Source organism: Schistocerca piceifrons, chromosome 1 (genome assembly GCF_021461385.2).
Source record: "Schistocerca piceifrons isolate TAMUIC-IGC-003096 chromosome 1, iqSchPice1.1, whole genome shotgun sequence".
NCBI lineage: Eukaryota > Metazoa > Arthropoda > Insecta > Orthoptera > Acrididae > Schistocerca > Schistocerca piceifrons.
This window is the reverse complement of record NC_060138.1, coordinates 985291872-985317875: the sequence shown is the minus strand read 5'-3', so window position 1 is coordinate 985317875 and position 26004 is coordinate 985291872. Positions and strand designations below refer to the sequence as shown.

At 43.9% G+C, this 26004-nt stretch overlaps 1 protein-coding gene across 1 annotated transcript in view; it reads left to right on the top strand.

The window, feature by feature from the left end:
- LOC124776958 (lachesin-like) overlaps positions 1 to 26004 on the top strand; it is an 805533-nt gene that overhangs the window by 705190 nt on the left and 74339 nt on the right. Inside the window, exon 7 of the mRNA XM_047252196.1 lies at positions 14029 to 14178. Coding sequence (XP_047108152.1) covers positions 14029 to 14178 — 150 coding nt within the window. The remainder of the gene's footprint in view (positions 1 to 14028; positions 14179 to 26004) is intronic.

The window sequence follows — 26004 nt, the reverse complement described above, 5'->3', positions numbered from 1 at the left end:
CATGACGCCTGCATAGATTTCTAGTGCCAGAAACCTCCTGAAATCTACCCAGGACTTGTCGAAACCATGCCATGCAAAATCGAGGCTGTATTGCGTTCCACAGGTAGACGAACACATTATTCACCAGGTGATGATAATATTATGGTCCTTTAGTGTATTATAACATTATGTTTCGTTAGTGTATTATTTTTATGGTAACATGTAGCCAGAGGGATAAAAGTACGGCGAAGACAAACAAATGGAATGCGGCGAGCTCAGTAACAGCAGTAACTTCTCAGGACGCGCGCTCATGCTTATTTCTAGTTTAGCTAACTCTAAATGAACTCCCCAGTTTGAAACTACACTACTGGCCATTAAAATTGCTACACCCCGAAGAAATGCAGATGATAAACTGATATTCATTGGACAAATATATTATACTAGAACCGACATGTGATTACATTTTCACGCAATTTGAGTGCATAGATCCTGACAAAATCAGTGCCCAAAACAACCACCTCTGGCCGTAATAACGGCCTTGATACGCCTGGGCATTGAGTCAAACAGAGCTTGGATAGCGTGTGAGGTACAGCTGCCCATGCAGCTTTAACATGATACCACAGTTCATCCAGAGTTGTGACTGGCTTATTGTAACCAGCCAGTTACTCGGCCACTGTTGACCAGACGTTTTCAATTGGTGAGAGATCTGGAGAATGTGCTACCAAGGCAGCAGTCGAACATTTTCTGTATCCAGGAACGTCCGCACAGGACCTGCAACATGCGGTAGTGCATTATCCTGCTGAAATGTAGGGTTTCGCAGGGATCGAATGAAGTGTGGAGCCACGGGTCGTAACATATATGAAATGTAACGTCCACTGTTCAAAGTGCCGTCAATGCGAACAAGAGGCGATCGAGACGTGAAACCAATGGCACCCCATACCATCATGCCGGGTGATACGCCAGTATGGCGATGACGAATACACGCTCCCAATGTGCGTTCACCGCGATGTCGCCAAACACGGATGCGACCATCGTGATGATGTAAACAGAACCTGGATTCATCCGAGAGAATGACGTTTTGCCATTCGTGCACCCAGGTTCGTCGCCGGCCGGAGTGGCCGAGCGGTTCTAGGCGCTACAGTCTGGAGCCGCGCCACCGATACGGTCGCCGGTTCGAATCCTGCCTCGGGCATGGATGTGTGTGATGTTCTTAGATTAGTTAGGTTTAAGTAGTTCTAAGTTCTAGGGGACTGATGACTACTGCAGTTAAGTCCCATAGTGCTCAGAGCCATTTGAACCAGTTTCGTCGTTGAGTACACCATCGCAGGCGCTCCTGTCTGTGATGCAGCGTCAAGGGTAACCGCAGCCATGGTCTCCGAGCTGATAGTCCATGCTGCTGCAAACGTCGTCGAACTGTTCGTGCAAATGGTTGTTGTCTTGCAAACGTCCCCATCTGTTGACTCAGGGATCGAGACGCGGCTGCACGATCGCTTACAGCTATGCGAATAAGATGCCTTCATCTCGACTGCTAGTGATACGAGGCCGTTGGGATCCACCCTCCTGAAGCGACCGATTCCGTATTCTGCTAACTGTCACTGGATCTCGACCAACGCGAGCAGAAATGTCGCGATACGATAAACCGCAATCGCGATGGGCTACAATCCGACCTTTATCAAAGGCATCATAACAACGTTTCACCAGGCAACGCCGGTCAACTGCTGTTTGTGTATGAGAAATCGGTTGGAAACTTTCCTCATGTCAGCAGGTTGTAGGTGTCGCCACCGGCGCCAACCTTCTGTGAATGCTCTGAAAAGCTAATCATTTGCATATCGCTGAATCTTCTTCCTGCCGGTTAAATTTCGCGTCTGTAGCACGTCATCTTCGTGGTGTATCAATTGTAATGGCCAGTAGTGAATGTGATAAAACAAATAATATTACCTTAAATTACTCTTTACGTGAAAAGGAGAAAAAAAATACTCGGGCGTCATTTTACGATTCGCGTAAAATGATTCTTGCAAATTTTTTCCCCTCATATAAAACAAGAAGCCTAGTTCACGATTGATAGTTACCAACGTCCCAGCCCAGAGTGTAGTTAGAAAAAGTGGAAGATGGAATTTTACGTGTCGTCGACGTCGAAGTTTTTTGAGATGGAGCACGTGCTCAGATTTGGGAGGGGTGGCGAGGCAAATCGGACGTGCCCCTTAAAAGGAACCATCCCTAAATTCGCCTTAACCAATTTGTGGAAATCACGGGAAAATCTCAATTTGAATGGACAGACAGGGATTTGAACCGTCCTCCTCCGTGATACAAGGCCAGTGGTTGCGTAGTCACAGTCTCCTGAATTGCAGGAATAACGCCGCACCGTGCGTCAGACCTCGGAGCGGCCATCGTAAAGTGGGACAGCGAGCGGTCAGTGCAGGGAAATTGCGTATTAGTCTCCGCAGCTCTGGCTTCCAGGCCCATATGTTTACGTCCGCGATATCTGATGGGCAGGGAAATAAAACACTTGCCGCGCCGCTGCGGACTCTAAAAACCGGTGACGGCCCCCGTGGTGCCGGTGGCGCCGCCGCCGGCGGAGGCAAAAACGGCGCCGCCGCACCGCAAGGTCAGCGGCAGTAAAACAGGCGGCGGCGACGCCGGCCGTCCAGGGCGGTGTGGGAGGGGTGAAGGGCTGAGTACCGAAACAAGAAAGCAGCGAGCGCGGCCACCTCGGCACCGCGATTTCTGGAGCGCTATTTCACTGTCACCGCCACGCATGGGCCTGAGCGCCCGTGTCAGACGACAACACACTTCCCAGCGAATTTTACTGGAGAGGACGTCCACCCCGCTATATGCTGCACATATCTCAAGGCGCAGATTAAGGTAACGTATCATATCTGCACAGTATCTGGTGTAAATAAATACTCCGCTGTTTATTTACTGCCACAGTCCCGCAGTATTTTAGAAAGGACATCCTTTGTAGCCCGGATTGATGTTAAATGAATTTATTCATCACGATACATTCCGTCCTCAAAATAAAACGTGCATTAAAACGAATCATCCAATTTAAAAAAAAAATCATAACTATTATGTTATTTGAGATGCGTGCGTGAACAACGTATTGCTGAAAAGAACGAACTCTAGAATTTTACGTGGATCCCGTTAGGTAGCAACAGTGTGCGCCCACTTCAGTTCTAGTTAAAGTGGTGTCAGGAGCTGGCCGGAGTGGCCGAGTGGTTCTAGGCGCCACAGTCTGGAACCGCGCGACCCTAGGTCGCTGATTCGAATCCTGCCTCGGGCATGGATGTGTGTGATGTCAGGTTAGTTAGGTTTAAGTAGTTCTAAATTCTAGGGGACTGATGACCTCAGGAATTAAGTCCCATAGTATGAAATTACAATGAAATGAACACCCTTAGCTGCTTACAGGCGTTGACATACGTCAATAGGGGACAGATGAAAATGTGTGCCCCGACTGGAACTCGAACCCGGGACCTCCTGCTTACATGGCAGACGCTCTATCCATCTGAGCCACCGAGGACACAGAGCATAGCGCGACTGCAGGGATTTATCTCTGGCACGCCTCCCGCGAAACCCACATTCTCAACGTATTGTCCCGCACTACATTCGTAGTGCCCCCGCCCATTATACTCATTACTCGCGGCGCGTTGCCGATTCCCGTAAGAGTTCGGGCACTGTTTGTGCATTTGCACAGAAGAAGAAGATGGTCAAGTGGCCGGTGAGCCTTAACTATGTATATAATAAGATGGTATTTGTTCATTCGGATATGTCCGATAGTGCTCAGAGCCATTTGAACCATTTTTTTTAAATCAGGACAACAGAAAGCGGTTCACGTTCTCCGTTTAGTGCAATGCTGGTCAGTAATATCTGTTCAGGGGGACTTTCGTACTAGGTATTGTGTGGATCCTCGTACTGCATAGAGCATTAGGCGATGGCACGAACAATTCCGAGAAACAGGTTGTTTGTATAACGACAAATTGCCGGGACGTCTCCGAGTGTCTGACACAGACGCAGAATGCATCCACACAGTTTCACAAGGAATCCGCAGAAATCCGTTCACCTTGCAGCTTGACAGATCTACATGGCCCCGGTGTCTGTCTGGCGTGTACTGCGTCGACGTTTACACATGAAACCATATAAAATTCAGCTCCTGCAAGCTCTTCGTGAAGGTGGCAAACAACAACGTGTGGTGTTCTGTAATTTTGCTCTCGGCAAGGAGGATGGCAGTTCCACATCTACATTTACATCTTCGTGGTTACTCTGCAATTCACACTTAAGCACCTGGCAGAGAATTCACCGAACCATTTTCATACTATTTCTCTACCATTCCAATCTCGAATGGCGCGTGTGAAAGAGGAACACTTAAATCTTTCCGTTCGAGCTCTAATTTCTCTTATTTTATTATGATGATCATTTCTCCCTACGTAGGTCGGTGGCAACAAAATATTTTCGCATTCGGAAGAGAATGTTGGTGATTGAAATTTCGTAAATAGATCTCGCCGCAGAGAAAACCGCCTTTGTTTCAGTGACTGCCACCCCAACTCGCGTATCGAATCAGTGACACTCGCACACTTATTGCGCGATAACACGAAACGGGCTGCCCTTCATTGCACTTTTTTGATGTCCTCCGTCAGTCGTACCTGGTAAGGATCCCACACTGCGCAGCAATATTCCAGCAGAGGACGGACAAGTGTAATGTAGGCTGTCTCTTCAGTGGGTTTGTCGCATCTTCTAAGTGTTCTGCCAACAAAGCGCAGCTTTCTTTCGCCCTCCCCACAATATTATCTATCTGGTCTTTGCTATTTAAGTTGCTCGTAATTGTAATTCCTAGGTATTTAGTCGAATTGACAGCACTTAGATTCGTGCGATTTATCATATACCTAAAATTTTTCGGATTTCTTTTAGTACCCATGTGGATGAAATCGCACTTTTTTTTGTTTAGTGCCAACTGCCACTTTTCGCACCATACAGAAATTCTCTCTAAACCATTTTGTAATTGGAATTGATCGTCTGATGATTTTTCTAGACGGTACGGAGCATCATCTGCAAACAATCTAAGGGGGCTGCTCAGATTATCACCTAGATCATTTATGTAAATGAGGAACAGCAGAGGGCCTATGACACTACCTTGCGGAACGCCCGATATCACTTCGGTTCTACTCGATGATTTACCGTCTATCACTACGAAATGTGACCTCTCTCAGAGGAAATCACGAATTCAGTCACACAACAGAGACGATACTCCATATGCACGTAATTTTATTAATAGTCGTTTGTAAGGAACGGTATCAAATGCCTTCTGGAAATCTAGGGATATGGAATCGATCTGAGATCCTTTGTCGACAGCACTCATTACTACATTGGAATAAAGAGCTAGCCGTGTTGGTTATGTATCAGTGAGTCATTTTCTTCAAGGTGATTCATAATGTTCGAGTACAGTATATGCTCCAAAATTCTACTGCTAATTGAGGTCAGTAATATGGGTCAAACGCTTACTGTTTAGTGACGAGGCAACATTCCATTTAAACGGAAAGATGGACCGTCATAATGTGAGAATATGGGGTACGGAACAACCACACGAAGTTGTGCAACATGAGATAGACTGTCCAAAATTTAATGTGTTCTGTGCAGTTTCGAGGAAAAAGGTGTATGGTCCATTTTCCTTTGCCGTGAACACTGTTACAGGAAGCACATATCTCGATCTACTTGAGAACTTTCTTTTCCCACAGCTGGAGAATAATTCGAACGACTTCATTTACCAACAGGATGGGGCACCGCCACAGTGACATCTGGAAGAGCGGGAATTTTTAAATCAAAGGATTACTAAACGATGGATCCGCCGCACTGGACCAAATGATTCAGCCTTGCATTACTTGCTTCCGTGGTCACCGGACCTGACTGTATGTGATTATTTCCTGTGGGATTTCATAAAAGAGTCTCATTATGTGCTCCATTACCAGTAATAATGAATGAACCGAGACATCGCATAACAGCCGCTGTGGAAGCTGTAACTCAAGACATTCTCGCTGTAGTGTGGGAACAATTTGAATACCGAAATGACATACGCCGTGCATCTCAAGGGGATGTGTTGAAAATTTATGAAAAGGTATGAAAAAGAACTTTTTGTGTTTCCCGTTCATCAAAAAACCAAATTCACTGTATTTTTTGTTAGTTTCAGCAATTTAGACGTGCCAAATCGGGTGATTCCTTTTGATACACCCTCTATATTATAAAATACATTTTTTCTGTTATAGCTTTCATACCTCATTAAGAAGTGCATCAATGCATCTCATGCGTTTTAAAAGGACAATCCATATGCGTAATAAGACAGGACTCTCTGCCCCTTATGCAAAAGAACGCTGAACTCCACTAAAACGTGAACATTAGATCAAATCATTTGTGTAAGAGTTATGTGCCTAGACGACATGGATTCGAAACTAATCATTACAGTAAGTACGAGATAACATGTTTCATATGTTCACGTCTATCCAGCTCGGTAATAATAGTTCAGCAGGTTACCTCATTCTATCTATTAAATGACAGGATTCACTCCTTGTGTGATATTCTGTTTTCCTGATTTACAAAAATTGATCGGGAAGTTCATAGTTTCTCCAAATACGATAAAATGTTGCTAGATAGAACACGTTTATGTAACTATGTGGTGGTAAGTTCCTATGGGACCAAACTGCTGCGGTCATCGATTCATATGTAACTAGGAACAAATTTAAAACTGTTGTAATCGAGAACGTATTGTCAGTGCTGCACATAATGCTCTGTCTGTTACATTGTTACTGTAATACATAATAAAATATTAGCGAGTGAAATCAAATAAAAAAGTGTAATCAAAAATCACTTACAAAATTAAATACGTTTCGCAGTAGAAGCTATGGTAAATTAACGTAAATTTTCATTTCCAAGGACGACAAAACTGTTCAGACGTTAAAGAAACTTAGTTCATTTGCAAATATCTCATATTCAGAATTAGGATACCACCTTCCGTTTAAAGGTACAAAATGGAGCACGACCGACAAAGTATGGTTCACATGTTACGTAACTGGTGTTAAAATACAGGGTGATTCAAAAAGAATACCACAACTTTAGGAATTTAAAACTCTGCAACGACAAAAGGCAGAGCTAAGCACTATCTGTCGGCGAATTAAGGGAGCTATAAAGTTTCATTTAGTTGTACATTTGTTCGCTTGAGGCGCTGTTGACTAGGCGTCAGCGTCAATTGATGCTAAGATGGCGACCGCTCAACCGAAAGCTTTTTGTGTTATTGAGTACGGCAGAAGTGAATCGACGACAGTTGTTCAGCGTGGGGCACTGAGAATCCGCGGGAAACAACTCAGTATGAACGTGACTCGCCTAAGGTGAACGTTTTCTGTGCCATTTCAGCCAATAAAGTTTTTGGTCCCTTTTTCTTCGAAGGTGCTACTGTAACTGGACTACAGTATCTAGAGATGTTAGAGAATTGGCTGTTCCCTCAGCTCGAACAAGAAGCACAACAGTTTATATTTCAGCAGGATGGAGCGCCACCACATTGGCACTTATCTGTCCGTAACTACCTGAACGTCAACTACCCGAGGCGATGGATCGGCCGCCAGGCAGCCCGTGACAGAGCACTTCATCACTGGCCTCCAAGAAGCCCTGATCTTACCCCCTGCGATTTTTTCTTATGGGGGTATGTTAAGGATATGGTGTTTCGGCCACCTCTCCCAGCCACCACTAGTGATTTGAAACGTGAAATAACAGCAGCTATCCAAACTGTTACGCCTGATATGCTACAGAGAGTGTGGAACGAGTTGGAGTATCGGGTTGATATTGCTCGAGTGTCTGGAGGGGGCCATATTGAACATCTCTGAACTTGTTTTTGAGTGAAAAAAACCTTTTTAAATACTCTTTCTAATGATGCATAACAGAAGGTTAAATTATGTTTCTTTCATTAAATACACATTTTTAAAGTTGTGGTATTCTTTTTGAATCACCCTGTATATTGAATTTTAATCAGTATAAAATTTTTTTAGTAAATAATTAATACTAGCTTACAAATAGCTTTAATATTTTATGCAGCATTTAATATGTAGAAGTAAAAACATTTGTAAATGCTAAACAAAGCACAACCTAATGGTTCACAACAGGAACAGCAGAAAATGCCATAAACTGCTTATAGCGGTCTGTAATGCGCATCCGTTCTTTTGATGCTAAAATTGGTCGCTAGATTTAAATTCCTAGCACCTGCCTCAAGTTACAACACTCTCCTGAGATGTGTTCATAATAAGTTGGGTTAATAGATTCTTAAGCACGACGTTTGACTTAGTATTCTCATGAAGAGAAACATTCTTTATAGAAATGACCAAGACTCCTATCTTATTCTGCAATGGCGTATCAAAACATGGTTGATAAGAGTATGGCATCCTCTCAAAAGGTAGGATATGAACTGTTGTACTTCACAGAGAGGTAGTAATAGCTAACAGTTTTGTCTTTACGAAATATTTTGAAAACAAGGTGTATAATTAAGTTTGAACGACTTTAGTGATATCTGTTGCTACAGACTGATATGTTATTAAGTTAACTGTTGCTACACTTCTGTACATAACTTGATATTCTTCGTTCACTAGCGGGTGGTGTAACTCAGTTAAGTTTATGACTTCACCATTACAAATGTTACCTGTGGTTCTTATCATTGCATTTTTGGGAAATTTGCGACTCACTCCTTACGAAATGATTTAGTCGAAAATGCAGAACATGATTTCAAAACATTTATTATAAATTTCTAACATCACGAAAAGCTTCTTGACGTCGCAAAATCTGTTACAACACTGATCCTGTCGTAGCTTCCACCATGCCGCTTTATATAACTTTACACTAATAATTGTCGCACATATGAATTATCATTTGAGTACATTTCACAAATTACATTTAACATTTTCCAATTTCGGCTAGTCGATTAGTAAATGCAGATATAGTTTTGTATGAAATCTCGAATGTGATATTTTAAGAGAATTTGTTTTTCTAACTTGCGTAAATAAGAGATCTTATCTGTCCAAACAGTGTTTTATGTAAAATGTTAATTACTTCAATATAACGTAAAAGTGTACGTTCCTATTATGTTTTAGCTGTAATATTCTATCGTATTATCTAATAGACTTATTACTTTTGCACCAAGGTTCGAAAGATTTCCTTAACTGTGTTTGTTTACATTACATGCCAGGTCCGAAGACCTTTACAGTACAGTATTCACGCTGGTTCACTGAAATAACAGAGTAGATAGACTAATTACGTCCCAAAGTGTCTGTTTTATGTAATTAATGCAAATCCAAAACATTTAAATCACAAAAGATTGAAGTGCTGTACCAAGCTGTCGATATATCACAGATATCGTTGACGTGGTATCGATCTGTTCTGAGTATCGCAAATAAAACGTTTGGACGAGTTTCTGCCTAGGCATGCATGCACCATGGTGGGAAATTTTTTACAGCAAGTAATTATAATTATCTGTTTGTGAGATAAAATGTTAACCTAACTTATTAATCATGTTATATAGACGTTGGTATAAAATATTAGTTAGTTAAAATTAGTGTATGTTTTCATTACAGTTCAATGCATTAATTATCACTAGTAACAGGTTCAAATGGTTCAAATTGCTCTGAGCACTATGGGAGTTGACATCGGAGGTCATCAGTCCCCTAGAACTTAGAACTAGTTAAACCTACCTAACCTAAGGACATCACACACATCCATTCCCGAGACAGGATTCGAAACTGCGACCGTAGCGGTCGCGCGGTTCCAGACTGAAGCACCTAGAACCGCTCGGCCACGCAGGCTGGCACTAGCAACAGGAATTCATAAAATTATACAATTAACACTAACCTACACTCCTGGAAATTGAAATAAGAACACCGTGAATTCATTGTCCCAGGAAGGGGAAACTTTATTGACACATTCCTGGGGTCAGATACATCACATGATCACACTGACAGAACCACAGGCACATAGACACAGGCAACAGAGCATGCACAACGTCGGCACTAGTACAGTGTATATCCACCTTTCGCAGCAATGCAGGCTGCTATTCTCCCATGGAGACGATCGTAGAGATGCTGGATGTAGTCCTGTGGAACGGCTTGCCATGCCATTTCCACCTGGCGCCTCAGTTGGACCAGCGTTCGTGCTGGACGTGCAGACCGCGTGAGACGACGCTTCATCCAGTCCCAAACATGCTCAATGGGGGACAGATCCGGAGATCTTGCTGGCCAGGGTAGTTGACTTACACCTTCTAGAGCACGTTGGGTGGCACGGGATACATGCGGACGTGCATTGTCCCGTTGGAACAGCAAGTTCCCTTGCCGGTCTAGGAATGGTAGAACGATGGGTTCGATGACGGTTTGGATGTACCGTGCACTATTCAGTGTCCCCTCGACGATCACCAGAGGTGTACGGCCAGTGTAGGAGATCGCTCCCCACACCATGATGCCGGGTGTTGGCCCTGTGTGCCTCGGTCATATGCAGTCCTGATTGTTGCGCTCACCTGCACGGCGCCAAACACGCATACGACCATCATTGGCACCAAGGCAGAAGCGACTCTCATCGCTGAAGACGACACGTCTCCATTCGTCCCTCCATTCACGCTTGTCGCGACACCACTGGAGGCGGGCTGCACGATGTTGGGGCGTGAGCGGAAGACGGCCTAACGGTGCGCGGGATCGTAGCCCAGCTTCATGGAGACGGTTGCGAATGGTCCTCGCCGATACCCCAGGAGCAACAGTGTCCCTAATTTGCTGGGAAGTGGCGGTGCGGTCCCCTACGGCACTGCGTAGGATCCTACGGTCTTGGCGTGCATGCGTGCGTCGCTGCGGTCCGGTCCCAGGTCGACGGGCACGTGCACCTTCCGCCGACCACTGGCGACAACATCGATGTATTGTGGAGACCTCACGCCCCACGTGTTGAGCAATTCGGCGGTACGTTCACCCGGCCTCCCGCATGCCCACTATACGCCCTCGCTCAAAGTCCGTCAACTGCACATACGGTTCACGTCCACGCTGTCGCGGCATGCTACCAGTGTTAAAGACTGCGATGGAGCTCCGTATGCCACGGCAAACTGGCTGACACTGACGGCGGCGGTGCACAAATGCTGCGCAGCTAGCGCCATTCGACGGCCAACACCGCGGTTCCTGGTGTGTCCGCTGTGCCGTGCGTGTGATCATTGCTTGTACAGCCCTCTCGCAGTGTCCGGAGCAAGTATGGTGGGTCTGACACACCGGTGTCAATGTGTTCTTTTTTCCATTTCCAGGAGTGTATGTAAGAAATTTTCAGTTCATTTTGTAATCCCTCTGTGCTAATTATCAGTTCTCAGTTTCCAGTTAGGACGACTTGTTTTAAATTACATAGATAATTAAGTTTTTATAAATGCCTCACTAAAGTCCTTCTTCCACTGCAGGAACTCATAAAATGTCCATAACTCAGATGTGTTAAATGTCAACGTCTAGTGTCCCATTTCTCATTAATTTCGCTCAGGCGCTTTTCATATCAACTCATCTGGTAGTCTCTGAAATAATATTCATTCACTCACACCATTATTACAGAAAAACAAAAAGTTCTATTGCGTAGTTGATGCACATGGGTAAGGTTGTTGCTTTTCTGTGGAGTCACAACTCAGTGTAAGGAATTACTGATATTGGCCACATCTATCTCAAGGTCATGAAATCTAGGTAGTTACTGCTTACAAGGAACAGTGTTTTACACCTCTGTGTAAAATAGAATTGCGAAACAACAATTTCTAGTAGTTAGGCATTATTAAGCGAATGATTCAAACTAAATTATGCTCTCCTGGCTAGCAATCAAGGTAATATAATACACGAAATAAGAAATGTACAGAACTAAATTATGCACAAGACACAGACTGACGAGTAGTATCAGTAATCCTCTTCCAGTCCATCCAATCACATTACCATTATATTACTAAATTCATTTGTAGCAACGCGAGCGCATGTGTACCTACAACCCGTAGATGTGGACCGAAATTTATAAAAAGGATAATACAAATAACGTTTACTATTAAAAGGTACCAAAATGACATGTACGTACTGTCATCTTCTCTGGTCTGTTTCCCAACTTTTCATAAACAATCAGCTCAACAAATTTAGTTTGCAGATAGCTACATACATTCAGCAGTTCAAAATGGTTCAAATGGCTCTGAGCACTATGGGACTTAACTACTGTGGTCATCAGTCCCCTAGAACTTAGAACTACTTAAACCTAACGAACCTAAGGACATCACACACATCCATGCCCGAGGCAGGATTCGAACCTGCGACCGTAGCAGTCGTGCGGTTCCGGACTGCGCGCCTAGAACCGCTAGACCACCGCGGCCGGCTCATTCAGCAGTATGAATAACTAATTATTTTATGAGAACATACGAATCGTATACTAACTGATAAGATATAATAGTTTTTCGAAGCCATGTGTATCATAATTATTTAGTCACTGTATTTAGTAATCATAATATTCGCATAAGTAGCTCGACGACATCAGAAACATATGTTATTATAAAGTCACGATGAGTAGAAGTTAAAGTTTCTTCCTCTAAATAATATTCAATGCATTAGTTTAGAAGAAGTCCTTAGCATCAAATTCTACAAGTCCTCTCAGCATAAATCACTAATAAGTCGAAAGTATAAATAATTTCTTATTTTCACCTTATCTTCAGTCAAAACACAAAATAACGTAACTAGTATAGTTGTACAGTTTCAAATGTACGTTGCTATACGCCAAGCTCTCAAATTTAGCTAGGGTATAGCGTTACATTAAAAATATTCTCAATGTTTCGGTAGCTGAATTAGTTGCGGGTATTAATTACAACAATACTACATACATAGCGAACCATTAGTTTACGAAAAACCATGTTTCTGTGTCTCGAACCATTTAGGAAGTTTTAGGGACATCTATGTTACTAAACACATTACATGTGAGATGACATTTGAGAGACTGAATTGTCAATTAAGGCACACGAGGAAAACTGGTCATGCCAGTGCCAAAACTGTTCATACATTTCACTTTAGTCGACAAATGAGTACATCAAGCTATTATTATTTACTCACATTGCCGGTTACAATAAACAAATAACTAGTTGGGGTGCAATAATCGAACTGTACAATTTACAGCGTAAATAAGTAACAAATTTTGAAATTTGTGATAAGGTCTTATCGGACCTAAGCCTACATACTACTTAACATAACTTAAACTAACTTACGCTATCGACAACACAGACACCGATGCCCGAAGGAGGACTCGAACCTCTAACGGGGAGAGCCGCAAGGACCGTGACAAGGCGCCCTAGACCGCTCGGCTACACCGCACGGCTAAATAAGTAACAATATATTATGCATATACAGTATATATGGGCGACGTCCGCAAAAACACAATATTGCTGTATTAACCCTGCATTCAAATCACTGGTATGATAACAATCTCAGTGTATTTAGCACATCACTGCAATCGTCACAGGGCTCACAGTTGAAAACACTGTCAAGCCAGTAAGTTGGAAATAATGTATTCCACTACTTACCTATTTGTTTGGATTTTCTTCTACCTCATCAAAAATAATGTTTGGACATCTGTAAACTACGTTATTAAAGCGATGAAGAATTCGGCTCACGACAGGAAAAAGCCTTTTTGGAAACCTGATAGAGTATAAATTAACTCTTAAGGAAGTTGTAAGTATAAAACTAAAGATTTACATCGTATTTCAATTACAATACATAGGTATCAGCGTAAGCAATGAGCAAGCAAGTGTTAAGGAACATGTAAGGAAAAGATCTGCCAGCTTTTCTTTGGCGTCATTTCACCTTTTCCCATTGCAAGTACAGTGAAGTTACATAAAAAGGCGCCTTGCATTAGTTGTATAGAGAGTTTCTGCCGATATCTGGGTTGGCTCTGCCAATGATTGGTTTATATGATTCATTGCGATATAATTCCATGTATCACTGAGAAGCAGAGCTCTTGTTGGTATCAGTGGATATAACGAGGCTAATCAACTTTGCGTCTGTTCTGCAGGTGGGCGTTACGAGCCGGTACTGTTGGACAACGCGTACAAGGTGCACATGAAGCTGACGATTCGTGCCGTCGGTCCCAACGACTGGGGCACCTACCGCTGCGTCTCCAAGAATTCGCTCGGCGACACAGACGGCAGCATCAAGCTATACCGTAAGTATGATTGCTGTCCTCCTAGTAGTCAGCCCTATGAGCAACTCACGTAGAGACAGCTGAATGGCTGTATCGACTCCTTCAGCCGCGATGAAGGCACCGAAGTGTCGTGACGTGGACTTCACAAGACACGGCAAGTGTTGAGGGCAGCGGTAATCGTGATATCATTCAAACGCTCCATGAAACCCATCGAGACAAACTGGATATAGGTTAAAGATTCTCAAATCTTCATTGATTGCAACCGAGATCGGATGAGGGAGATGTGGGCAGAGGAGTACACACTCCCTGTCCTTAGTCTCTGCTGGACTATTACCCAGCTTTCCGTAACCCGCTGCCTACGATGAGTAACTGACACAACACCGAATGTTCTCTAAGATAGATTAAATGCTTTTGTCGTGACATGTCCCTGCACCAACATCAGTTTTGCGTTTCATGATATTTATGCTATACTTGTGATGGATGTTACGGAATGTAGTATTGTGTGTTTGTTGTTGATAAAGCAACCGTAAGAGGATTAGGTCCGAAACATAGCCTTCTCCTTTCTAAAAGCATCTTGTTAGCAATTCGTCCATAGGGTACTATGGACGAATTGCTAACAACAATGCCATATTCCTACAGTACGATTTCTTTTACAGGGTTGTTATAATTAAACTTTCGCTGCTTGAGACAGTGTAGATGGAAAATAAGTTACCGTAGGCGTATCCAGATTTATAGGAATGATGATAGTCAGTCCCTGCGCTGCAGGATTTTTTGTAGTTATTAGTTTTAGTTTCATGACTTGCCGCTAGGCGCCATTACTGGTATGGCGATGTAGGGTTAAAACACAAGCATAAGTGTGCATTACATTTGCAGACAGTCAAGATGGATCTGTACAAGGTGAGTAAGGCTTTACACATAAAGCTGTCTTTTCAAAACAACAGTAACAGTGCTGGTGCTCTTTGCAAGTGTGGACACACAGCTCGCGAGGTCAATCGATTACTCAGTAAGACTTTTGGATAAAAGCGACTATTGACCAATCGATCTAAACTGCGTGACCACAGGGATCACCAAATTTGAAGCCGTGTGACTTATGCCTGTGGGTTTATCTGAAGGACAGGGTTTATCAGCTGGACACTACCACACATTGGACGTTGAATATGAGTATAGCGAGCAAGGTAGCTAACATCCAACCTGAGATGCTACAGGCAGCAGCAGAGCAATCTCTAGTACCGTTCCAGGCTGTCATGGATGCAGATGGCCGAGACAACGAGCAACGTTTGTAAACCTGGAACCTAAAGATGCAACGCAATTAAGAGATGTTACCCTCTCATATGGAAACTGAAAAGAATTTCTTCCAACGGCTTGTTCGTTACTAATCTATTGCATATACTTAGAGATGTGTCCATAAAGTTTCAGTGTCCTTCGATCACTTGTTTTTCATGTGGTTCCTCTCAAGTTCAATTATAACCACCTTGTAGATTAGGAATAAGTTCGGACTTCTGTAAAATCTGGTGATCGGGACTTCCAGGTTAACATCCTCATTCCGTACCACACGGATTTGAACCGGCAACCTCAGAGCTGAGTGTCACTGCAAAATCGTACATCACCGACATCACCTATGGAGGGGGTGTACAGTACCTCATCGTACAATGTTGATTCAAACTCCATCAACAAAATTTCTAGAGTTACTCAGGCAATTTCTTGAGTATTTTGAAATGTGACAACTGTGACTCTGGTGATTGTTACACAGTAATTACATTTTGTTTGATTTCTTATCCCCACACTTATTTTCCACGAATTCAACAGAAATCTGCACTACAGTGTAAAAGTTGCCTGTCCCCTCTCTGTCTTGTCAAAAATCAAGTTGTCCATTCAGTGTCGGTACTTGTTAATGACTACAGTAAAACACACGTTAGTCCTCGCTCTCATCGTTTGCATTCAATAGTGCTCTGTTCTGATTCAGCTCCATTTCTGTGTTAATTGTGCGTTAATGATGATACTAGAGGCGTTCAATAAGTAATACAACACATATTTTTCTGAAAGCGGATTGGTTTTAATCAGCATATCAGTACACCGTATTATTCCCCTACTTTTCAAAATAATCTCCGTTCGGATCGATGGGCTTGGGCCTTACTGGGAGGATCTGTATGCCCGTGTGGTACCACTCTACTGGTCGACATTGGATCCAACGTCTTGCTGCATCAATAACTCCCCCCATCATCCACTTACTGTTTCCCGCGAAATGCGTCCATCATTCGGAAAAAAGGTCGAAAGGTGCGAGGTCCGGGCTGTAGGGCGGATGGGGTCCAATGAAGTTTTGTAAGAACTCTTCTGGGATGCGCAGAGTTGTGTGAGGCTTTGGATTGTCATGGAGAAAGAGAAGTTCGTTTGAATTTTTGTGGCGACGAACACACTGAACCGCGCCGGGTTGCCCCGCGGTCTTGGGCGCCTTGTCACGCGCGGCTTCGGAGGTTCGAGTCCTCCCTTGGGCATGGGTGTTTGTGTTGTCCTTAGCGTAAATTAGTTTAAGTTAGATTAAGTAGTGCGTAAGCTTAGGGACCGATGACCTCAGCAGTTTGGTCCCGTAACACCTACCACAAATTTCCAATTTCCGAACACACTGATGGTAGCACAACACACTTTGGAGTCAATCGATGCACTGCGAGGGGGTAGATCAAACAGAATGATCCCTACGGAGTCCCAGGAGGTTGTCGCGATGACTTTAGCGGCTGAGGGTGCGGCTTTGTACTCTGTCTTAGAGAAGAGGTGTTGTGGTGCCACTCAATGGATTTCCTGTTGGTTTGTGTTAACCCATGTTTCATCACCTGTGATGATGTTCGACATAAAATTGTCACGATCAGCCTTGTAACGTGCAAGCAATTCCGCACAGATGGTCCTTCGTTTCTCTTTATGTTCTTGTGTTAGGCAGCGAGGAACCTTGCGGGCACACACCTTTGAGTACCGCAACTGGTGGATGAGTGTCTCAGCACTGGCAGCAGAAGTGTCCAGTTGTGCAGCGAGGTTTCGGATTGTAATCTGTCGATCACCTCGAATGAGAGTGTCCACATGCTCCAACTTCACAGAAATCACAGCTGTGAAAGGCCAGCCGGCACGCGGGAGCTCGGACAGGTTTGAGCGACGTTATTGCAAAATGACAGACGTCTCGGCCAACGACTCACCGTGCCTTTGTTCAAAACCAGGTCTTCGTAGACGTCCTTCAAGCACCTATGAATATCTGGGATTCTGTGGTTCTCCGCCAGAAGAAACTCAGTGACAGCTCTATGCTTGGAACGCAACTCCGTTGCTACACCATTTTGAATGCTACGTACAGCGTCACCACCTATTGTAGTTTCTCGGAACTGTAGCGGCTGAAGCGGGAATACTCCACGATTTCCCACAGTAAAGTCCACATTTTTTTCGGCCAAAATTGTTCGAGTAATGGAAATGTGTTGCGGTCCTTATTGAAAGCCTCTCGTATCAAGCAGGATGAATTGATTTACTGGTGAAGAGTTCGACGATATGTAGCTCTTGTTTAGATGTCACTGAATGCAATGGATGGGCGGCAAAACGACGCTAGGGTGCGTTCCTTACGTAGCGACGGAATCAAATCACAGTACTTTTACGTGAGGGTTGTTACCATGCTCTCTGCTTCCGGTTGCACGTTTTAGAGACTGCAGGTTACATACTTGTAGAGGTATTTTCTCAGAGACGAGGGTAATCGGTGTAACAAACCGAATTAATCACATTTACGTTACTACTCTATAGAAAGCGACGGGAGACCATACGTCTCCCATACCAGAACACTCGGAAAATATCCCTGTACCTCTTAAATTTTTTCGTTGATGTCTTGCTACGCCCTATAAATAAAAAGTTTCTAGTAAAAGGGCAACAGCAAAACATCACTAATTTATTCATGAAGGGTGCTACATACAGACCAAATACGAGTAGTATTGTCTAAAACGTCAGATGATACCCCCATAGAGTAAATTCTGCTTGTAAAGCCACATTAGTATTGAATGTGCACAGATATGAGCAGTAATAAGTCGAAGTTACTGAATGAAGGGTCCAAACGTAGTAATTTAGTGATTAACAGCGCTACCTGCGGATCGCAGGATCCGGGTTCTGTTCCTGCCCGGGTACAACCTTTTAGACAAAAAAATGGTTCAAATGGCTCTGAGCACTATGGTCATCAGTCCCCTAGAACTTAGAACTACTTAAACCTAACTAACCTAAGGACAGCACACAACACCCAGCCATCATGAGGCAGAGAAAATACCTGACCCCGCCGGGAATCGAACCCGGGAACCCGGGCTTGAGAAGCGAGAACGCTACCGCACGACCACGAGATGCGGGCACCTTTTAGGCGCTCGGGAACTGGGTCTTTATGTAGCTCTTCTTGTCTTCATGAGAAAGTCGCCAGTCTCATATGGACGAACAACACCTGAAAATGTCTCCTACCCAATACCATCATACTATCATTTCAAGTCACTTAATGAACCGCGATGATCCTGAGGGAGATCATTTTCCTGCATTGTTGTTTTCTTGTGGTGCAATTACTTTATTTCATAATTTAGGTATTAGCTAATTACGCCCCTTTCGACGTTTTCAAACCACTCTTAAATTTTTTGAGTGTATAGCATGATACATACACATTTCACACATCTGCGTGGAGAAAGCAACATATTATGCTGTTCTTAATAAAAGTTTCTCACACTCTTGGTTGTTACGACACAACTACCTCACACGTGTAGTTCGTAAGCAAAACCCAGCGAGGAGGCGCAGTGGATAGCATACTGGACTCGCATTCGGCAGGAAGACGGTTCAAACCCGCGTCCGGCTATCCTGATTTAGGTTTTCTGTGATTTCTCTAAGTCGCTTGAGGCGAATGTCGGGATGGTTCCTTTCAAAGGGCACAGCTGACTTCCTTCTCCATCCTTCCCTAATCCCTTGGTACCGATGACCTTATTGTTTGATCCCATCACCGAAGTAGCCATCCAGCCAACCGTATGAAAATGGAGAAAAATGCAATTTTTACGCTGGATTTGTCACTGTACTGGTGTACTGGTGATATATATTAATTTCACATTTCAAATTAAACGCCCACTGTGTTTGATTACGGAAAACTTCTAAATATTGGTTGTTAATCCCCGTAACAGAGACTTCCCGTAGCAGCAAGCATCTTATTGAAGATATACAGCGCATAACATTCTGTACCTTTCCCTGAGTACCAAGTCGTCTGAAGTCCCACAGACATTAATTCGCTAGCTCCTGTCGCGAGGGAAAAATGTGCAACGCAAGTCTAACATCCGGATTTAAGGTCTGCCGATCATTGATCGAATTTCATTAAATTCTCCTTAGTACTTCTCTGTAGCAGTGTACATGGGAGTCATCACACCATAATTCTCTAAGGAAAAAAATTGTATCAACTATCATAATGATTAGCTGGGTCAGCGAAAGCAACATAAAGGCATATCCGCTCACACACAATTTTCCGCCAATGTCGATTCTTCAATGCTGCCTTCTACAGCACAGCAGGAAGGAAACACGAAACGTAATGACAATTACGCGTATGAAGTGAATTCTCGCCGGGTAAAGGGCAAGTTCTACTCCATCTGAATTTAGCTGAATGATGGCAATTGTATCACCCGCGAGAGCCCGACAGTGCTTATGAAAATGACTTTAAGGTTACACAAAGTTCCTTATTGGAAAATTCTGAACTAATTACTATCCGAAGTCACCACTTAAGTGCGCACGGAAGCGACCCGTCAGTGTCACCATCACAGCGATTCGTCTTCTAGAGAACTCTTCCACGGCCCAGACGCTTCTGCCTCGCCTCCGACCACAGGCACCGAAAACCTGGAGAGAGCGAACTGACCAACCAATAAAACCAAATTCTTTCGTTATTGCAGGCGTCCCCTCCAATTAGAAGCAAGAGAGACGACGTCTGTTTAGTCGTTCTCAAAATTTTTCCATTGGTGCAACGTCTGAAGTTTGAACGAAGAGAGCCTATCGCACAGGGACGAGCAACTAAAACTTGCGCAGATAATGCTCAGACAACCGGCCTGACTGGCATCACAAGTCAGCTTTGAAAGTTGAATTCATCCGTTGGTTCCAGGCCTCTGGTGCAAAGCTAAAACAAGAAAGTACACCTGAATTCACACAGTTGCAGTTACATCCACATTCATTTAATCCAGCAATCATCCATGTTTAGGACAGGTGGATACATCTAAGTGCTGTCCCCAGCGTAATCTTCGTCTGTGGCACTGAAAAGAATGAGAAAATTCAGGCACAGAGAAAGGCAGTGCTGTGAAATTAATAAAAGCAATTTCTCACTTTGATACTGAGCACGACACGTAGATGTATCCACCAATATGAAAGGTGGATTGCCTGTCACCTTTCATTGCTTCCCCGATCGAGATTAATACCACTGACTTCACACCTGAGACATTTGTGTCTGGAAGAACCATGGCTGTTATTTAACACACCATCAGATATCGTTTCCTCCACACGTGTGGAATATACACTGAATCACCAAGAAACTGGAATAGGCGTGCGTATTCAAATACAGAGATATGTAAACATGCAGAATACGGCGCTGCGCTCGGCAACGCCTGTGTAAGACAACAAGCGTCTGGCGGTTATGACTGGCGGTTGCTGCTACTACGACGACAGTTAATCAAGATTTAAGTGAGTTTGAACATGGTGTTATAGTCGGTGCACGAGTGACGGGACGTTTCAAAATTTATCGATTGTATGGACGTGTAAGGGTATGGAGACAACCTTATGAAACCATGTACCCTGCATGTCAGCAGGGGACTGTTCTATCTGGTGGGGGTTTTGTAATGGTGTGGGGCGTGTGTAGCTGGAGTGATATGGGACCCCTGATATGTCTAGATACGACTCTGACAGGTGACAGGTGCGTAAGCATCCTCTGTGGTTATCTGGAAAAGTTCATGTCAACATTGTGCATTCCGACGGACTTGGGCATTTCCAACAGGACCACGCGAGACCCCAAACGTCCATAACAGCTACAGAGTGGCTCCAGGAACACTCTCCTGAGTTTAAATACAAACTCCCCAGACATGAAAATAATTGAGCATCTCTGGAATGCCTTGCAACGTGCTGTTCAGGAGAGATCCCCACCTCCTCGTATTTATGGACAGTCCTGCAGGATTCATGATGTCGGTTCCCTCTACCACTACTTAAGTCATTAGTCGAGTCCATCCACGTCGTGTCACGCATGGCACTGAGACATTGTCTACGTCTACATCAACATACATACTGTGCAAACCATCGCACGGTGATTGGTGGAGGATACCCTGTGCCACTACTAGTCATTTCCTTTCGTGTTCGACACGCAGATAGAGCGGAGAAAAACTACCGTTTATTTGCCTCAATGTGAGCCCTAATTTCTCGTTTCTTATCTTTGTGATCCTTACGCGAAATTTATGTTGATGGCAGTTAGATCGTTCTGCTGTCAATTTCAAAACGTCTTTTCTCTAAACTTTTTTCAATAGTATTCCTCAAAAAGAATGTCACCTTCGCTTCAGGGATTCACATTTGAGTTCCCGAAGCTCAAGATAATACGTGTTTGATGTTCGAACCTACCGGTAACAAATCTAGCAGCCCGGCTCTGAACTGCTTCGATGTCTTTCTTTAATTCGACCTGATGAGGTTGCCAAAAACTACAGCAGTACCCAAAAATAGGTCGCACCAACGTCCTACGTGCGGTCTCCTCTGCAGATGAACCACACTTTCCTAAAATTAGCCCAATAAATCGAAATCGACCATTCGCTTTTACTACCACAAGCCTCACATGGTTGTTCTATTCCATATCGCTGTGGAACTTTACGGCCAAATATTTAAAGGACGTGGCTGTGTCAAGCAGGACACTGCTAATGCTGTATTCGAATGGCACAGGGTTGTTTTTTCTACTGACCCGCATTAACTTATATTTTTCTACCTTTAGAGCCAGCTGCAATTCATCACACCAACAAGAAATCTCGTATCGTTCTACAGTCACTCACATTCGACAACTTCTCGTACACCACAGCATGATCAGCAGACAACCGTGTTGCCCACCCTTTACGCCAGATGGTTTATGTATACTGAAAATAATAGCGGTCCTATCACACTTCCCCGCGGCATTCCTGACGATAACTTTGCCTCTGTTGAACATTCGCCGTCGAGGACAACACACTGGGTTGTATTACTAACGAAGTTTCGAGCCACTCACGTATCTGCGTACCTATTCCGTTTGCTCATACCTTCGTTAACAGTATACAGTGGCGAACAGTGGCAAATGCTTTTCGGTAATCTAGAAATATGGTATCCACCTATTGACCTTCACCCACAATTCGCAATATATCGTGTAGGAAAAGGGCAAGCCGGCCGGGGTGGTCGAGCGGTTCTAGGCGCTACAGTCTGGAACAGCGCGACCACTACGGTCGCAGGTTCGAATCCGGCCTCGGGCATGGATGTGTGTGATGTCCTTAGGTTAGTTAGGTTTAAGTAGTTCTAAGTCTAGGGGGCTGATAGGTTCTTCGATGTATTTTGCACAGCTTACAAGCAGTACTTACAGGTGTATGGAAATCTAGAATTTTCCGAATCTATTAAAAACTGTGGTAAAAATTGAGATAATTAACTGTAAAATTTGAGTTTCTTCTAAACATGAAGTTTAAAATGTAACAGTTCGTTCATTTTTTCATAAATTAAATAAATTCTAGAGTTTGATACACATGTAACTATAGTTTGTATGCTGTGCAAAATTCATCGAAGAATCTCTCTTACTTAGGAAGAAAAGTGTACCTATAGCAACAAATGCAGCCAGTAGTAAGTGAAAAAATTATGAAATTTCACATGTAAAAAATGTATTTTGTTACGTTTTTGAGCTTCCACTGCTATGAGTATGAATCCTGAATCCTTCCTGATCATTCTTTCAAAGTTTTATGAATTTATTTGTGAAACTATAGGCAGTGGAAACCAAAATGTCCTGTGGTGCCTCTCCTGCTCCAAGGCGGGTTATTTGACGTCCTATCCCCCTTAAGTCCCATAGTGCTCAGAGCCATTTGAACCATTTGAAAAGGGCAAGCTGGCGCCATTCGAGTCCATGAATTCTCTTTAAGAGCCGTGAACCCATATACACAACACAATTGATGGGTGATGAGGCTTTTCGACACTATATCCCATGTTTTTGAGAAAGTGCACTCCTGCTTTCTCTCATGAATGCTGCTGAGACATTCTCCTGGCGCCATTCGTGTCCGTAATTTCTCTATGAGAGCCGTAAGGTCGCAGAAGAAGAGGCGCCGGGGGAAACAGAGAAAGCAGCAGGAAGAACAGCGGCCAGAACACGCTCCAGCAGCTGCCCGTAAATAGAAGCGTCGGGGCGGCGGGCGTCTCGGTGAGGCGTGACGCCGGCCCGCACAGACGGCTGCAGCCAGCAGGGGGCCTGTTGCGTCTCGTGAAGTGGGGGAGGGGGAAGGCGCGAGAAGGCTGGCGGGATGGTACGGGGGGAATAGGAGGCCTTGCAGCGGGAAGCCATTCTTCAGGGCAAACCTCGCCGCCTCCCCTCAGCGCACATTTGTCTTTTAAATTCAATTCCGACCTCCAAAAAGAGAGAAGACACAACCCGATTAAGGACTTCTCTTATTTTTCCCGGGCCTACCCTCGCGTTAACTTCTGCGTACTGAAGGGCGGCGCGGAATGTATGAGGTGAGCCTCCGTCTCGGATAATGTTAAGGGGAAGGAGACGGAGAGGGAATATTAACGCTGGAAAGCGGGCCATTACTGCCCTAACGTGCACGGTAAACAAAGCGGGCGCTAATTGTATAGCCTCTGCCGTTATGTTTTCGTTGTGAACTGGAAGGCAAATTTTCATGCTGACTGCTTAAAAGTTTCTGGCTTACTGGTTCAACGTACCTCTGTCGTGAGCTAGACGTGAGAGTATTCAACTTTCCTTCCACAAATTCGGCTGAGATTGCATCATAATGAAACGTTGGAATTCGTACTCTTCGATAGTAATGTCATGTATTTATCAGACAAGACTGTGTATCGCCGATTTTGCTCTATGAATTTGTAGCGCTATTGGAGAACGTTACCTTTGCAGAAAGATGACCAATGGTTCAAATGGTTCTGAGCGCTATGGGACTTAACTTCTGAGGTCATCAGTTCCCTAGAACTACTTAAACCTAACTAACCTAAGGACGTCACACACATCCATGCCCGAGGCAGGATTCGAACCTGCGACCGTAGCGGTCGCGCGGTTCCAGACTGTAGCGTCTAGAACCGCTCGGCCACTACGGCTGGGAGAAAGATGACAACAATGGTTTATGCATGACGGGCGAATACCCAGTTTTCCACTTTCAGTGCAACTGTACCTCACCGCAACGTTTCATTGTAGGTACAGTGCTCGAGGAGGTCCGCCAGCATGCCATACCCTTTCACCTGAACCGAATCCGTTAGATTTCTGGGCTATAGGGACATTTAAAGGCAGTGGTGTGCACCTAATCTGTAGTCAATGTATAGACGTTACAGGATCATGTGACCAAAAGATATGTCGTAGTCCGGATGTGCCCAGGTTTATTTGAAAGACTGCTTGATTCACTGCACAGAAGGGCTAAAGGATGTGTGTTAACCATATGCAGCATTGCATTTAGTGTTTACTTCTACCTAATAGACCGTTGGGAATGAGAGAACGGACTGGCCCATATCTCACCACGTACTGGTTTCCGTATATATCACTGTAGGTCCCTTTCTCCTGGTTTTGACCAGCACTAGCTCCTGCAGAAATATGTGACAAGTTTTTAAAAATCCTGTCGGATTGCCTTCATATTAAATCAAATAAAAAAGCAGCAACGTTATTATTATATGTCCGAATCGCAAACTTGTGTTGGTGACACGTGACATTATTCCATTCATGTGAGTTTCTCGCTATGTATGTAAGATATGCAGGAGTATTTCGGAATCTGGGAAGTAGATGAAGGGGATGACAGAACTGGAAGTGTAAGGATGTGTGACGAGTCGCGCCCGAGTTGCTCAGTCTGAAAATATCTCACGGAAGGCAAAGACAAAGTTCACGTTCAGAACTAGTATACCATCCTACTCGGCTAGAAAGCTCGATAAAAGACGTCTGAGCCACAACAAACATCTTAAATATTTTAGTACGATGTTGGATAGAATATTGACTTTCAAGGGTTATTAGTCTTGATATACTGCCAAACTCTGAACTAAAATGTAGAATACTGTATTTGGAAGCTTCTACAGTCATTCTTCGCCAATGCTGTAATGATGTGCCCTGGTCTTGGTATATTCAGAAGCAGAATATTACTCTCCAACTTGGCTCAGCGTTACCCACATAACCTGAGGGAATGTGAGGACACGATGCATTCGTGGTAGGTAATTATTCTCACCAGCGTGTGTCTGTGGTAGAGAGAGCGTGACCAAACTTAATGGTTTGAGCAGCGTCCTGTTAGAGTGGTCCGCTGATTTCTTAACGACAAAGGAGAAATTTTCAACTATATTTTAAAAGGTTTTGAATATGGAGACAAATACGCTGTTACACTATACTTCTTTCCATCCTTGCGGGAGTGACCAAACGATGCATAGATAAGCTAGTGCGACGTGGTTCAACGTGAAAAAGCGTGATAAATTCTTAGACAACTTAAAGTAGCTGTTAATGCTTGCCTACGATGTGCGGAAATGTTACGTATTTTTCCATGAAATCAGCGAAGTGAATCTGGCAAGCAACATGACTTTTATAGTTATATTTTATAGTTGTAGATCAGAAATTTACATTTATTCACGACTGGCTTCAATTACGGGCGTCTTAAGATATGTTAGACACTGATT